This window comes from Paroedura picta, chromosome 10 (assembly GCF_049243985.1).
Source record: "Paroedura picta isolate Pp20150507F chromosome 10, Ppicta_v3.0, whole genome shotgun sequence".
NCBI classification, from domain to species: Eukaryota; Metazoa; Chordata; class Lepidosauria; order Squamata; family Gekkonidae; genus Paroedura; species Paroedura picta.
Genome location: NC_135378.1, coordinates 46,207,993 through 46,224,944, shown reverse-complemented (window position 1 = coordinate 46,224,944; position 16,952 = coordinate 46,207,993). Strand labels below are relative to the sequence as shown.

At 41.2% G+C, this 16,952-nt stretch overlaps 1 protein-coding gene across 2 annotated transcripts; it reads right to left on the bottom strand.

The window, feature by feature from the left end:
- Window positions 1-2,373: 2,373 nt before the first annotated feature.
- Window positions 2,374-16,801, bottom strand: NAF1 (nuclear assembly factor 1 ribonucleoprotein). 2 transcript variants are annotated; one of them, XM_077299980.1, is made up of 8 exons: window positions 16,112-16,801; window positions 14,992-15,130; window positions 13,046-13,142; window positions 10,012-10,094; window positions 6,985-7,145; window positions 6,653-6,704; window positions 5,971-6,067; window positions 2,374-4,443 (listed from the first exon to the last, which is right to left on the bottom strand). In XM_077299980.1, the coding sequence occupies exons 1-8, from the start codon at window positions 16,666-16,668 to the stop codon at window positions 3,998-4,000; spliced, it is 1,632 nt and encodes a 543-aa protein (XP_077156095.1). In that variant the 5' UTR covers window positions 16,669-16,801; the 3' UTR covers window positions 2,374-3,997. The 2 variants fall into 2 exon arrangements, with proteins under 2 accessions (XP_077156095.1, XP_077156096.1); XM_077299981.1 differs by having other exon boundaries at window positions 13,046-13,139; window positions 16,112-16,799.
- Window positions 16,802-16,952: the final 151 nt, after the last annotated feature.

Here is a 16,952-nt window from a genome sequence, read left to right as displayed (position 1 = left end):
CTCCAACACTTTGGAAAGAGATTCCCAAGGACTATTAGAAAGAACAAGTGGGGACACCCAAGTAAAGCCATTGCCGAGTGCCAATAAAAGTATAGTTAGTTGATCACCTTTTGCTTTTATGGTCCTCAGCTTGTAGCCCCTTGATTCTTATGACTCAGTCTGTAGGGGTGGTCTGCTGTACAGTTTTTGCAAGTTTTTTTGCAAGCTTTCCCATACAGAACATTATTTTGATTCCTAAATAACATCCTGAGAGACGTTTCCAAGTTATTAATGGGCCAATTAATTAGCAAGCAGAAGAAACTGAATAATGGTCTACCCTGAGGCTCTGGATTGCTCCTGTCCTTTTCAACCTATACAGTTCAGATGTTCCTGAGATGATATCCAGGAAGACATGGTGAATGCAAGAGTTCTAAATATACAAAAATCATCTTTTACATTTGATTTAACTAGCAGTAGGATAAAAGTAATTGTAATCACAGATCTACTGCTGATGGAACCATTTGGCAAAATACCCTAATACCCAAAACATTACATGTGCTAAAGGCTCCCTGATCCTATTCATCATTTGTTTTACCCTAAACATTCAATCACAAAGAATAACCAGCCACCTTGGTTCTAAAGCTTGCCTGGAGATAATAACTGTGAACAGCAAATGGAAGCTGTTCAGCAGAATTTTTCAAGGGCCCATTTTAGCTTACAGCTCCTCTTTGGTACTCTCACTGTTAATTTCAAAATAAGCTATGAAAAAAAGCTTTATTTTCCCTTGAGAAAATGAAATTTGTTTACCTTAGTTTAATGCTCAGACAATAAACTGAACTGCTTAACATGCAGCATAATAGAAAAGACTCATTAGCTTCCATAGCAAGTCTTGTTCATAAGAAAATGCAGATTGGGATATTTACGGCACTAGGCCTTTCTAACTAGCACAATAGCAACAAATGATAAGTTGTGCACATTCCAAGTCTTCTAAAAGCGACCAATTCCAGCAAGTTTATTTAAGCCTTCTCCAAGTCAAATGTTTTTGTCTTAACTAGAAGTCCATTGTTGCCATAAATTGCATGGGTGCATGAGCTATATGGCCAGAAAAGCAAATAGCAATTCATAGCAGGCCTTACGGAAATGTAGAAAATGAGATATGGTTTTGTAATTTGCTTCAATAACTTCTCCCATCATTTGCAAATATTGGAAGCTTTCCTACCCAAATGGGTTTCATGTAAATGTTCCAGACTGAAGAATTATATTATATTGCACTGATAATCAACTTCTGGAGGAACTAAAACAGCTTTGCACAAATACTTGAATGGCTCCAGTGAAATGAAGCTCTTCTCACCTTCCAAACACCCTGCAGTTTGGCCTTTCTGGATTGGGAGAGCCTTGCAAGGGCACAAGGCAAGGTGTTCTGGTAACAATAATACAGTAACATCCACGCGGTGCAAATTTAAGCCTCAAATGGAAAACTTCTGCTCACCCGCTGGTCTTTATGCACAATTCCAAATAATCTAGACCCGAAGTCAAGAATGTCTTTCCTAGCAATGGTGCAATTGTTCTTCATTTTGTATCAGGGGAAAAGATGGCAGAGTTTCCTAATTATTAAAGTATCAAAGCACTGAAAATCAAGACTTCCCTTACTATGAAGCTAAAAGTCGGAGTATCACATTCTAGAGAAAAAAAGTGAGAAAAGGCCGCAGTTTGGAAGATCAGATTCAAAGATGACTAGAACAGATGGTTACTGACATTTTTACAGGATACCTGCATACAAACTTTGGCTCCTGCTGAAATTAATACATAAATATGGCTGAGTGTGTCAGTAAACTGGTGGCATAATGTAATTGTACATTTTAATTAACTCTCTGACACAACTTGAAAGCAAGATGTGCTCAAACTTCAGCTTTCACACATATCTTTTCCTATTATATAGCTTCTCACCACAGTTTATGAAGAGACTCCCTTCTATAACCTCTCTTAATATCAAAACCACATTTTCTTACTATATTCAAAAGAACATTCAAGTTCTAATACTTCTCCTGAAGCATCCATGTTATTAATGAAGCTAATTTAAGGCCATACGCAGTCAGGGTCCAATGTACCCAAGGGACCGTCTCCCTGCCTATGCCCCTCAGAGCTTTATGCTGTGCCACCACCAACTGGCTAATGTTCCCTGGCCCTAAAGAAGTCCACCAGGCCCCCACCTGATGGAATTAGCTCCTGAAAGAAATCAGGGCCTTGACGGAGCTAAAACAGTTCCACGGGGCCTGCAAAAAGGAGCTCTTCCACCAGGCATTTGTTGAGACCAAACAAAACCCTCCCTCCCAGAAATCCACTCATGCATTCTGCCCCTGGATCTGTTTGCACTATTACAATCCATTACCTCTGTTATAGTTATGTTAAATTTTATTATTATTGCTGTTTTGTAGTTATTTACATATTGTGAAGAAACATGTATCGATTTTTACATTCCATGTAAACCACCCTGAGCATCAGGGGACGGTGGTATATAAATAAAAGAAAAATTATGAATAAGATGCAGATCTTATTCCTCTTTGAAGACCTTCATCTTTGAAAATCTTCAAAAATGTTAATCTTTAAATAAGTTTAAAAGGGTCAATTCTCCAGAATAAAAAAGTCAAAGGCTAATTTTGCCCTTACACTTCATCTTTGATTACCTATTTATTTATATTTTTATACCAGCCTTCCATACAGCTCTGGGCAGTTTACATAAAACATGAGGTAATTACATGGAACATCACAACAAATATAACAATCATATAAACTAGGGTATTTCAACAGAACATTGTTCAATAAAGATAGCAACTTTAACAGAACCCTTGTATAAGGGGGGCGTCAGGGGGGACCAGCAGATGTTGATGGGGCAGTCTCAAGCAAATGCCTGGTGGAGCTCCCTTTTACAGGCCCTGCAAAATTGTGGGAATTCGGGCAGGGCCCTGATATCTTCTGGGAGCTTGTTCCAACAGGTGGGAGCCAGGACAGAAAAGGCTCTGGTCCTTGTTGAGGACCAACATGCTTCTTTGGGGCCAGGGATCACCAGCCGGTTGGTGGCGGCAGAGCACAGTGCTCTTTTGGGGAGTGCCCAATTAAAGGACTGTTAAGACCTATCACTTTAAAAAGTACAACAAAAAGATGCCTATTGAACTCAAAATGAACAATTTTTTTTTTCTTGGCTAAACTACACTCACTATTTTTATAAACTGGCTAACATTTACAAAAGACAACCCTGACAATACGTTCAGAATTTCAACATTTATTAATTCTTGTGAGAAAAGTTTCTTTAACACAAAACATACAAAAACTAATCATTGTATCATACAGTTGATAAAAATGTAGATTACAAAAATAAAGTTTCCAATAACATGGTTTAAACATGTACAAAATAAGAGTAGCCACTTTCAAAGCCAAAATATTTAAATTAGCCATCTTATCAATTTAAGCCATTATTAAATATACTACCAACTCTTAGTTAAAGAACTGCCATTTATTCGGAGGCCTCTTGACTTCCTACAGAATTCTTTCTATTTAAGTTTGTATTCAATTGTACTCAATTGAACCTCTCAAAATATTTAGAAAGACAATGCAAGATTGTTCAGTTGTCTTAAATTTTCTAGATCAGGGGTCATCACAACCCCTGGTTCGTGGCCCGATACCGGGATGTCAGCAGCTGCACCTGCCTCCCCCGCCCCCACAGTGAGAAGCTCACCAGGCCTGGCTAGATTCTCACTGCGAGAGGGAGGGGAAGAGGCAGGCGTGGCCGCCGGCACACTGGTGATGCAAACGCGCTTGCGTGCAGTTGCTGTGCATGCGCGTTTGTGCCCCCTGGCGGCGAAAACGTGCATGCACAGCAACTACGCGTGTGTTTGCACGCAGCTGCCGCACGTGTGCACAGCGCCCGTGCCGTCGACTCTCCCCTCATCCTCGGAGGCGGTCCCTGACCTCAGAAAGGTTGGGGACCGTTGTTCTAGATCACTGCAAATCAGAGCCCAGCCTAAAAAGGATTACTATTGTTAGGAAATGCAGTTGGTAAAGGGGGCATTGGAGGCGGTGGCGGTGGTGGCAGTGCTAACATGGTCAACAGTGGGTCATATGCATTCTGAACACAAGTCTGAGGCCATCCCCAGGGCGGAGGTGGAAGTGCATAGCGAGTGGCCTCATTATTAAGTGTTCCAAATGGTGGGGGAGGAAAGGATTCCTGCTGCCATCCAGAATAGCCCATAGTCTGATGATGATAGAAAGCTGCAGGGTCCTGAAATTCTGTATAGTCAGAACAGTAATGCTGTGGAGGTTCTGCTTGCCACCTGAAGGAACGCGGAGGAACTGGTGCACGAGTAAATGTTCCCGTTGAAAAGGAGGGATTTAATTCTCGCCCAGGAGATTCAGTTGAATTATCTGAAGGATAAGGCATCTTGGGCTGATACTGAATTCCATTCTTATCTACGAAAGGAAAGAAATTCAATTACTAGGATGTTGGATGGTTCATACCTGCATGGCAAATTTTTTAATCTACAATAAATCCGCATTTAATGCTACCTGTGGCAAACATGGTGTTTTGTATCAGAATCCTCCCACTTGTCCCTAATCACTCAACTTTCTGAGCCACAGTGGTCACTATCTTAAATGCACAATATGTAAAGCTTAATTAACTCCCAAACTTCCCCATGGTTTTCTCTTCGATATCTGTTGGAATATGCAAGATCTAAACTGCACATAACTGAGTAGAATTTGAAGGATGTCCTGCAGGGGGCATTGGACTTTCTGATGAATTTCAAATTATCTCCTCCAATGTCCGAGTGGCTCAACGGGAGACTTCCTGCTATTTGAGCATACGACTTCCCTGTTTGCCTCCAGAACTGCAGAATGACTGCACCTTGCTAAATAATTAGGCCTTTTCTCTCTCTCTCTCTCTTTATATACATAATTGTTTCCATTTTATTCTTTAAGCAGTCTGGTGCTCCACCCTCTTTGCATATTCAAACTCTGCCAACAACATTTACAGCTTGAAGCACTAAGGACAGAGGGAACAAACAATCTAATGGGGTAAACCCAATGGACATCAATGAAGCCTGTAAAGAAGAAAGAACTGCATAGCAATCTTGACAAATCATTTTGGATTATGTCTGGTCCAGACATAGAGTCCCTTAGAAGATACTGCCATCATAATGTAAGATCATTGTTCGTCAGCATGTACAGTCACCCTTGGTGCACCGAGAGACAGTTGCACTAGGTGTGGGGAGCGGTGATAGTTTTACTGTCAGTTTTCTAATTATTAATGGAGATTTTAATGGGGATTGTTGTTTTTATGTGGGGTTTTACCATGTAAATATGGCCAATGGTACAAAATCAGGTAATAATATATTTTATTATTCAGTTACATCTATTTCCAAAACTTCCCTATGTCTTTTTGCCAATGAGCTTTGTCAGGGCAATTTGTTCGCCTTGCAGTAATTTTTTGAAAAAGAGCAAAAGATCCCCTGATGAAGCCTGTTGGTAAAACACAGCGAATTTTTGGGAATTTAATTGAACAATTTATTTTTGCCCGTTTTTTTACATTAGGCCTTGACCTTTTTTATTTTGTCACCAGTGACTGGTGCAGCTCTTATTTTGTTATCCTAGCAAGGTTCTCAATTTTTGAAGATCTCATAAAATTCATTTTAATTGCTGACTTTTCCCAGTAACATGCCACTTTCTCATTTTTATTCTTTGTATCTTGTCCTCCCCTCTCTACTTAGTTGTTCTATTTAGAATCTGGGTGTCTTTAGCACAGTACTATTCAACAACTGCTTATGTCAATTTTGCATAGCTGGAGAGATGAGGGATTTTCTTCCTTTACCAATTCAAGTCTTTCCATTTCATTTTCAAACAATATTGTCGGAGACATTACCATACAAAGGCTGCTTTAATGACTATATACTCCACTTTTAAAAGGTTCAATAGTAAGCTTCCATAATAGCATTCACTTACTAGATTCATCTTGTGATCTAAACTTCTTTCTTCTTACATTCTGAGATTTTTTCTGTTTTGCTGCTTTCTCTTTTTCATCATCACTAAAATCTAAAGCCTAGATCAAAATACTCAAGTTAAAAAGTGCACTGCAAATCACAATGAACAAGAAAATCCTAATGACTCCAAAAGAATTATTTCATTGGCAATCAACAAGAAATATTAATCAAGCACCTGGTACTTGGGAATCAGGTAAAATGGTCACCACAGGTGCAAGCTGTGAAAAGGAAGTGATTTTACCCATTCACCCTTATCATTGCAGCTCTTTCTGATGTAATACATTTTGTTTGCAAAGGTTTCCCAAGTCTTCAGGATTTTAGAAGTACGCAGCAAATTGCTTGGGGACTGTGGAGAACTATTCACTCTTATCTCTCCTATGAGCTTCAATCAGGTCTCCAATAGTGCATATATATGGAGAGCAATTTAACTGACTTGATCCAGCAAATTTCCCCATTTCATCCAATGACCTGCTTGCCACAGCCCCTATTTCTCAAAATACAGCCATTTTCAGTAGTCAGATGGGACCCCATCTTTTTCCCCACAAGAAGAGCAGGCTTATTCCAGCCCATAAATTTTATGCTAAGTGTGCTTCTTAAATTGGAATCAGACCTTCAAGTGGGAAATCAGTAAAGTATGTACTTGCCTCAGGTGGGGGTTCTTCATCATTCTTCCATGATGCATCAGATCCTTTTTCCCTAGCAGATTATGCAAAAATAGACATTATAGCACAGCTGCCCCAGACATTAGTGATCTCTACAAACTGCTACCGCTCAACAGTCTGAGGAAAAACTAGTAAGCACATGCAGTAGGAAAAGAGGACTAAGAAAGGATTCAAAGAGTTCTGTGTGCATTTTCTATGTGGGACTACAGCACCAGGTTCAAACTAACAGGAAAGAATAGCAACAACTAAGTAACAACAGTTCTAAAGACGTGAATATTTCAAGCATAACAAACATTTGAAGAATCAAGACTTACTGTTTTAGTTGTTCTGGAAATACATACTGAGTGAAGCTTTCAACGGATGGAGCAAAATACACTTCATCATGTACTTTAATACCTTTTGCTTCAATGTGCTCAGGACTTTTAAACTGCAGTGTATAAAAAGGGTGTGACACAGGGCCAAACACCTCAGACACCTGCAAAACAAGGGTTTTAATTACTATTATGCAATCTCCCTTGAAAAGACAAACTGCTTTCTGTATTTCCTACAATCCAATTAAATCTGTTTCCCACCCAAGTTGACAGATGAAAAGACAATGTTTCTGGAAAAGAAGAATTACAATTTCATTACAGAAGCTATTTAAAAAAATATTTTAACGGTCAATATTTGTTGCGTAGTGATTCAGGAGACTACATAGATTGCCTTCATACAATACTGAAGCATATTTGTAATCATTCTGGTTGTTCCTCCTCTGAATCTTCCTCATTACTGAAAATTGGACCAAGTGCATTCTACCTGCAAGATAGGAGTGCAGGTGCTCATCTGCATTCCTGTTCTCACATAGTTCACAAAAGATGAGGAAAGGTGGAGTATAAATATAAATATTTTAATACATAAAATGAAACACTACGAAGCTATAGGTCTAATATACCATGATGTGCCAGTGGAAGCAGCAGCATAAACTGAGTGCCAGCACCACATATCTAGCCCCTGGATGCTAGGACCCTTACGATTATGCACACTGACAGCTAAATCGTGCCTCAGTTCAGGCTTTGTGTTCCTGTATTCACTACCACAAAAAGTTCTAAGAGCTAAACTACAAGTGGCAGTACCATTTCATAAGACATTGTAATTCTTTTAAAAATTCTGCGGGACCCTGATCCAGCCCAAGTGAACTGTGGCCCCAGAAATTCTTGTCTATTCTTCCCCATGGCCCACTTTAGGTGCAGCAGCAGCAGCCCTGTTTTGGCACTTGAGAGGGTGGAAAGGACAGGAGTTTCTGGAGCTGTTGCACTATGCACCTGATCTGGATTTGGGTCTTGCAGAAACTTTTTAAGAATTACAATTGCTTCTAAAATGATACTGACAGATATGGGATGGACCCATGTCAGTCCACCACCATTCTTTCTACCTGTTGGTAATCCTTTGAAATCTCTAATTTGTTATACTTGCGGTATAAGCAGTACTCTGTGTTTAGCAGTATTCTGTGTTTAGCAACCAATTTCAATCAAATTCAAAATCTAGCATTGAAATGAAGTGTTTGGAGAAGGAAACTCCTGTTCAAATGTAGGTAAAGGTAAAGGTAAAGGTATCCCCTGTGCAAGCACCGAGTCATGTCTGACCCTTGGGGTGACGCCCTCTAGCGTTTTCATGGCAGACTCAATACGGGGTGGTTTGCCAGTGCCTTCCCCAGTCATGACCGTTTACCCCCCAGCAGAAAGCTGGGTACTCATTTTACCGACCTCGGAAGGATGGAAGGCTGAGTCAACCTTGAGCCGGCTGCTGGGATCGAACTCCCAACCTCATGGGCAAAGCTTTCAGGCAGCTGCCTTACCACTCTGCGCCACAAGAGGCTCAAATGTAGGTAACATACAATAAATGGGATGGTCCCAGTTCACAGTGCGATGCCAGCCATATCTTGAGCCTGAAACACATGCAACAGCCATGGACAAGTGTTCTTCTAGGTGACCTCTGGTTGGGTTAACAGCTGCCTTATTCTAACTCGTAGCAGTAAAATGTAAGACTGCAACCAGTCAGAAAACAAATCACAATTCTCAGTTTCTCAAGTCACACAGATCTACACTAAGTTACTAATTTATTTATATAGAATATAAAAAGTAGAAACCAGATGAAGCAAAACAATTAAATTAAGAATTGTTTACCGGTAAGGAAAATGCTGATAGAAATCAAAACTACTGACACACCCAAATAAGTGTTTACAATATGCTATCGATTAGTTGTCCTTTCATCTCTTTCAAATAAATTTAGTTGTCTGTGGAAGTCACTAGGACTCCTCATCACTTGCATCACTTCATAATCATCTATCCTAATCAAACTAAAGCTAAAATGTTTATTTGAATGTCTCCTCCCATCATCCATCAGGTAATTTCATAATTTGATTTTTTCCTGTGAATTAAAAAACAGATAATGGCGCTCTTCTCTCACCAAAGATTTACGAATAAGGCATATCTGTACTCTCTCACACACCTCCTACAGAGATCACCTGAAAAATACTGAAATAGTAAATACCAACCTTGCCTAACATCAAACTGGCAACAGCATGCACTTATTATTACATTTAACTGGACAACATTTAGAAACTGAATATTTTTGTGCATAAAAATATAGAAGTGGAATAATTTCCACACAACATCTCAGGAGTGTCAACAACAAAACATGCCGTGATTGGTAGACTGCCATAAAGTCCGGTGCAACTGCTACACTCTGCACATCAGCATGAGGACTCTCAATTTCTTTTCTCTGCTCAGTATGCCGAAGATATTGATTTGCATTGCAGCAATCTTAGACTTGGGGGACGCTTTTTTCCCTACATCTGAGAAACAGCACTATTTTCCGTCCAATACACCCATGCCATGTCCCTTTCACAAACTGAACCTATTAATTATCTTCCAAAAACTGTTGGTTACTATATAATTCATCAGGATAATGTCTTTATACCATTAATATGTGCATCTCGTTCATTAGCTTTTTCTTTTTAAACTCAAATCCATATAGCAAGGGCAAAAGAGTTGTTTTTTACACTCTACTTTTCACTATCCAAAGGAGTCTCAAAGCAGTTTACAACTGCCTTCCTCTCCCCACAACAGATACCATGTGAGGTAGGTGAGGCTGAGAGCTCTGAGAAAAACTCTAAAAGGACTGTGACAAGCCCAAAGTCACCCAGCTTGCCGCACATGGAGGAGCATGGAAACAGACCTGGTTCTCCAGATGAAAGTCCCCCACTCTTAACCACTACATCATGCTGGCTCTCCTCTTTCTATAAGATATATACACAAGACGGACTATTAATATTTATTTAAAGAAAGATAAATAAATCTCACCTTTCCTATTGAATAATGATCTTGCTTGAAAAGCACACTGTCCTCATTCACTGGTGGGAGCCCATTAAGTGACTCAACTATAACTAAAGGGGGGAAAAAGTTGAAAAATGATCACAAATACCTTCAAAGGGAAAGCTAGTTTAACACTTACACTTCTAAAGGTAAAGGTATCCCCTGTACAAGCACCGAGTCATGTCTGACCCTTGGGGTGACGCCCTCCAGCGTTTTCATGGCAGACTCAATACGGGGTGGTTTGCCAGTGCCTTCCCCAGTCACTTACACTTCTAGAAGCCATTATTTAAATGACTGCTTTAAACTACAATACAACTACATTAACAGATGTAGCATGTATTAGAGCTTATTTTCATGGGCAAGAGCCAGTCAAGCAGTTAAAGCCCTATAATTCCATATTAAATTGTTTCTCCACTTCCAGCTGGGCTTATTATAATGTGGAGCTGTAGTCCATGACTGCCCCGCAATGTTTTTTTTTTAAAAATATGATCAGGAAAAAAATGCTACAAAGCTTTATAGGAATATCATTGTGACTTGTTCCAGTGCATCCTCTGATGCTGTAGCAGCTTGTAGAAGGCGAACCTATGGTCACAATTTGAAAGATTTACACTGCAATTTTATGTAGGAATTCAGCTCTGATTGGAGCAACTCTGCACATGACTCTAGCGTAAACTAGTCACTTACCAAATTTGCTTTACAATTGGTTACCGCTACAACACAGAGCTCTGATGTTTCTATAAATGGGACTAACCTTTACTAGATGCTTGTCACATCACCATCACTCTTCATTTACACCTGACTAGGCTAGTATAACTGGACAATCTCTGATCAATACCCTCAAGGAATCTACTGTGTATTATGAAACATCATTGTTAAAGGAGCAAAATGATTAATGGTGCCTAATATACTAAACATGGCTGTCTTACTGACCTATCAAAATATTCTGACAAACACTTTAACCAAGCACCTGACAAACATCAAACAAGATGGGGAAAAAGTCAACGTAAAGAATAAACAGAAGTTACATGATTTTTAAGTATCAATAATAATGTATATTCTAAAACAAAATCAGAGTCCAGTGGCACCTTTAAGACCGACAAAGATTTATTCAAGGCGTAAGCTTTTGAGTGCAAACACTCTTCCTCAGACTAATTTTTCAACGAAGAACTGTCATTGCTAAGGAGGAACATAAATTTCTAACATAAATACAAGTGTCTCCTGAAAGGAAGTTATTCAACTCGAGGCTGTATAATATCCAAATAGTGAAAGTTATATGTTCCTTTACAAACCTCAGAGGGCAGCAGGATCAGCCCAGGTCCACCTCTATCACAGTGACATAACCTGAAGCAAATAAAATGGGAAATCCTTTTGCTATAGGTCTCCACCAGCACAAGGCTACATTGATGATATGCACCATTTCCCCTTCTGCCTTATTTCTAAATTTGCAGAATTCCTGGAGGCAAGAAACCTTCGACTCATAATCTAATTTTTATGTTTAATTATCTATGTAATAATGAAGGATGGGATGTTTTGCTGATTTACAGTTATGCTTTAATAAAAAGCTTAAAATACAAGCAGGAATAGTCTAGTAATATTTACTTGTCTACTATACTCTGAATGCTTGATGTTAATTGACCTGAAATAGGAAAAAACTATACCACCCTGAACACACCTGATCTAGGAAGGAGAAGGCTATGCTGCAATTCAGTTTAGTTTCCTATATGCAGGGATTATGTTTATGGAGGGAAATTATATCATCTGAGACATCATCAACTGCAATATAAAGTGGTACAGAACAGACAGATGGTTGTGACCAAGGAAAGTTAGAGAAAGTAGAGCTATTTACCACAAGGGAAATAGCTTGTGGTAACACCCAAAAAAGCAAATTATTTTGTGCAATAAAGAATTTTTTAGAGTTAGGCACAATAGACAGTATTGACTGCCTAGACTCCCATCAATCTACTTCACAGAAACAAGGAAAAAAACACTGCTACTATGAAACATCCACAGCTAACATACATAATCTTTAATCAACTTCCAATTTGCTTAACACTCAGTATCTGAAATATTTCTGATTGGCCTCTGCCAATGGAAAACCACACATTCTTGCTAGCATTAGTTTCTAATTATGAAATTCAAAACACTCTTTTACACTAGAACCACACAAAGCTACAGGAAAGCTACATGAACCATTCACTTTGTCAGATCCAGTATGTGATGTGTACTAATCTATTCCCATTCGTTTTTTCAGCACATATCCCACAAAACTTTATTTATTCAATTCTCTAGAATTTCTTAACTCTTCAGTTTATCTCAGGTGACTAATCCATGTGATTTCTAGATGACCTTTTCATCTAACATGTATGCTTTTAGTATTGCAACTGAAAAACCTAAGAAACTTACGAAAGAGTAGTATGGGTATTTAGTAAAGAGGCTTTGCTAGAAAGCGCCTGAACAATTTTAAAAATTAAAATTGATACTGTGTCATGCTGTTCTAAGCCCTTTTTAAAGTGTTGTAATTTGGGTAGGGGGATAATCCTTGTATTGTTTAAATTAGGAACCATAAATCACTTGGAAGCTATCATTAACACTCAAGGTAACAGCATATTAAGTATGTATACAGGAACAAAATGGGCAGAAAAATCACGAGAGAGTTCAATCAGGTTAAACTTTGTTGTACATGAGCTGGAAAACAAAGCAGAAGAAACCTAAATACTTGAGGGGCAGGGGAATTAGACAGTGTGTCTAGATGTCTAAACAGGTGTCCAGTTTTACAGTAAATTACGGAAGACAATCAAACATTTAGGACTGCCATGGAGTGCTTTAGGGCTTCTGAGAGAAGCCAAGTATTTATCCATTAGAAGAGGTTCTACTGACTCCATTATACTGAACTGTGCTATACTTAATCCACAGTCTTATAAATACTGTATTATACCCAGCTCCATACTTAGTAACTAATTTCTACACAAACAACTGAAAATGAGACAATCATGAGAAAACTACTAATATATGTTCGGCTTACCTAAGTGTTCAATAATGCTGGAAACTTTTCCAAGTGGCATTAGTTCAACAGATTCTGGTAGAAAGATTGTCGGATCTTCAACAGGAAGTGTCTTCTGCTAGATAAAATGAAGATCTTATTTGCATTCCAAAGCACCAGTACTACTGCTCATCACGAATATTTATAGTTGTGCAGTGTACATATAATACAATGTGCTGTTGATAGCAAATATTGGAAATGATGTGAACGAAGTGTAAGGCCTGCAGATGGACATACACCATGCCTAACAGATAAAGCAAGAGAACTATAATAGCAAACTAGCACAGGGCAAGTCATGGCCTGTTTGCTCCCCATCACCTGCAACCTTATGAGGGAGGAAAAGAAAATACATCCTCAGTATACATGCATCACATATGAAATGTTAATTTTTCCTTTGCCGCCTCCCCTATCATTTGACCAGCAAGTGGGACAGTTGTAAACAAGACTACCTATTTTCAGTTTAAAGGATAACAAGGGGGAAAGTATCATGGAAGAGTTACCACCAAATGTCATTTAGGATGTACTAACTGAGTGAAGGAAGTAATTTGATTCAAAGGAAATATGTTATGCAAGTTTAATTGCCAGTTCTACTAATTTTTCATATCTCCAACATTTCAGAAGAGGCCATTTGAGAAGAGTCTGTGTGTTAAAGCCTAGTATTTTTTTTCGGGGGGGGGGGGTGTTTGAGCAGAAAATGGTTAAGATGTCATTTGAGCTGACACAAGTTTCTAATCATTAAGCAACAATTACACATCCTTATCCATTGGTCGTCTTAATATTTAGGAAACTGGCTGGGGGGGGGGTGGAGCATGTCCAGCCCCCGGCGACTGTCTGAGCTCAAATCTGGCCCTACAGCTGCCGCCATCCGCAGCTGGCCCCATGCTACTCTACTCGCACACACCTGGCTGCTGGAGCCAGAGCACCTGCAACAGTCTGTTGCTTTACCTGGGCAGCACTGGCGGAGTGCAGTCACGCCAGCAAGGAAGGCCCGCCTGCGCGCAAACCGCCAAAGACACAAAAGACAAGGCCACACTGGCAGCGAGTAACCCACCCAGTGCAGCCACAAGGCTGTGATGATGCCTACTGAGTCACCGCCACCCTACACTCTATGGAGGCTGTGACCACAGATGGCCCTCAGAGGGGCTGCCGCCACCAGGGATGCGGCGGGCTCGCTGCTGTCTAACAAGCATGGCGGCAGCTGCCCGCAACTCCCACCCTGCCGTCTTCGGGGCTGGGAGGTGGGTGATGAGACTGGAGGCCACTCCGCACCTCCGGTGGCCTGCCTCCCACCCACCCCCTTCTGCCATTAGCACCCGCTGCATTTAATACTGCAACGGGCTTCCAAGCTAGTATTTGTATAAAACATGCAGTGGGACCCCAAGATGCAGCTCCAGCAATAGATTTCAAGAATTTCCCAAGGCATTTTTGAAGATTTGGAAAATTACATAAAGTGATCGTAGGACATTCAGAAATGAATAAAATGACAGATTAACAGATATTTTAACTTATAAATAAAAATCAACACAAGAGTATTTAGTACCAGTGAATTTCTCAAATCACACATTAAAGGGAGAATTTCACATCACGCTTTCCAATTTCTGCTGAAATACCAAGTTAGTTACAGAGGATAAAACTCTAGGAGATAATTATTTTGGCAGTAAAAATCTTCAAGTACCTGACGACTCCCCTCTTCAACATAGTTTTAAATTGCTCTTTTTTTTTGAGCTAAGCTCAAAATGGAAGTAAAACTACAGCAGAGAGAAAAAACAGATTAGGAGGCAAATACCTAGAGAGAAAATTACCTTTTACTTTCCTTAAATACTCCTCTACCCATATATTCCAAATACCTCAGTAAATACAAGCTTGAGAAACTAATGTTTAGTTTGGTTCTATGCTAATGATGAAAAAGTGGTCTTCAACATACTTACTTCAGGTGGTTCACCTTTCTTTCCAACGCTATGAGAGTTTGAATCATCATTCTTATATTGTTGGCCATCTTCCTCAGATACCAGTGGAGAACAAGAAGAAGTTGAGGAGACAGAAGTGGAACTGTCTGTATCAGTATCACTGCATTAAAATGTGAAAAAAATTACCCATTTTTCAGCTTACACTGTCATTTAATGCCTCAGATATAAACTATGGATTCTCTTACACAGAATGGTCTGCTGGGTAACAACCAAGTTGGTACTTATCACTAACCATGCCCTCCAAAAGACAGTAGCAACGTTTTGGTTGAAATAAATGCTGAACTCTTTCCCTGACTCCTCCCCACTAGGACAAGTCAAGGAAAGAGTAGGAATCCCCAGTAGGAATGAGGGAGAAAAGAGATATAAGATTTGTCTGCCCCCTCCCCAACAAATCCAAAAATGGACACAGACCTTCACTAACATAAAACATACTCATAAAAGGCAGGTGTGTTTTGTGGACCCCAGATAATCCCTTTTTACCTCAAAAATAAGAAACAGCATCCAAGGCATAGTTTGGGGACCAAATTAAAAAACGCACAAAATTTAAATTTGTGCACTGAATATAATATTATCCAATATGCTGGATAATATCTGTAAAAAGTAAACATAACCTAGGTAAATGCTGAACCAGCGTACTTTTGCAAGGAGGGGGCCTTACATATAAAAACATACAAAATAAAAAAGTTGGCTCACATACCACTCCATATTATTACAACAGCCCTTAGCAATTTTTCCAGCATCCATGAACTGTAAAGGGAATTCAGGGGTAGGCTCCACCCCATGAACAAGTATTTGTGAGGCACATTAAAATTACAGTGATATTTGTGATTCAAAATAATAGCTGAATAAGATTTCTAGTGCTACTCTACCAGGCTCTTCATTTGTTTCTATCCAAACAGTATTCATGGCAAACTTTGTGATTAAACTCTCAGCTAGACTTAGGCTGCAACTGCCTTCCCCCACGGCTGCTCCCATGCTCCCACTGGGGCAGCGGTTCTCAAGACACTCCAAGGGGAAGACGAAGGGCCCCTGCCCTGCGAAGAAGTCCCCAGAGGCGCTGCTCAGGGAGGCCGGCACCCACCTGTCTGACTCCGTGGCACCGCCGTCGCCTCCATCCGCCAAGGGCCGCTCCTTCACGGCGCAGGCGTCGCCGAGGCCCTGGTCCACCCCCTGTTCTCGCTCCTCCGCGCCCTCGCCAGGGCCTTCCGCCAAGGCCAGGGCCGAAGAGGGGCGGCTGAGCTCTGAGGGCGGCGGGAGCGCCCCTTCCCCTTCCTCCGGGCAGGGCTGCAGGCCAGGCCGGTCGTCTCCTTCCGCGGGTGCCTGGGAGCCCTGGCTCCGCTCCTCTGCCGCCACAGAAGCCGAGGCCAGCTGAGCAGTCGGCCGCGTGCCCTGTCTGGAGGAGACGGCGGGCCCGTCCACAGCATGCGAGTCTGCGGCGGGGAGCTCCTGAGGGCCCGGGATTTGCCCATCCACGAGGCCTCCATCAGGATCGGCCTTGGAGGGCCCCGCCTGTTGGAGCCTCTCGGCTGCGGCCCCGCCGTGCCCCTCCGGGTGGGTTTTTCCCGAGGGAAGCGAAACATTTTCCTCCGCCGCCTCGCCCGCCACGCTCAACGTCCCCAGCTTCTCCGTCACTTCCATCCCCACCAAGTCCTAGTCGCCGTTAACCGGCCATACCTCCGCGTGCGGGAAACTGCCACAGCTACCACGCGCGGCGCCACTTCCGCTTCCGATCGGTGCGCGCATGCGTGGTAAGGCGCCTGCGCGTTCCCATCGGCGCGTGGCTCTCCCACGGTGTGTGGGCGCCAGTTCTTTCTCCTCTGCGGGGCGGCTTTGTATGCGAGTGGCGGGAATTAGGAGCAATCGTGTTGCTGGTAGCAACATCACCATCGATGCTAGACTGCAAATATGTTTGGGTTTCTTTG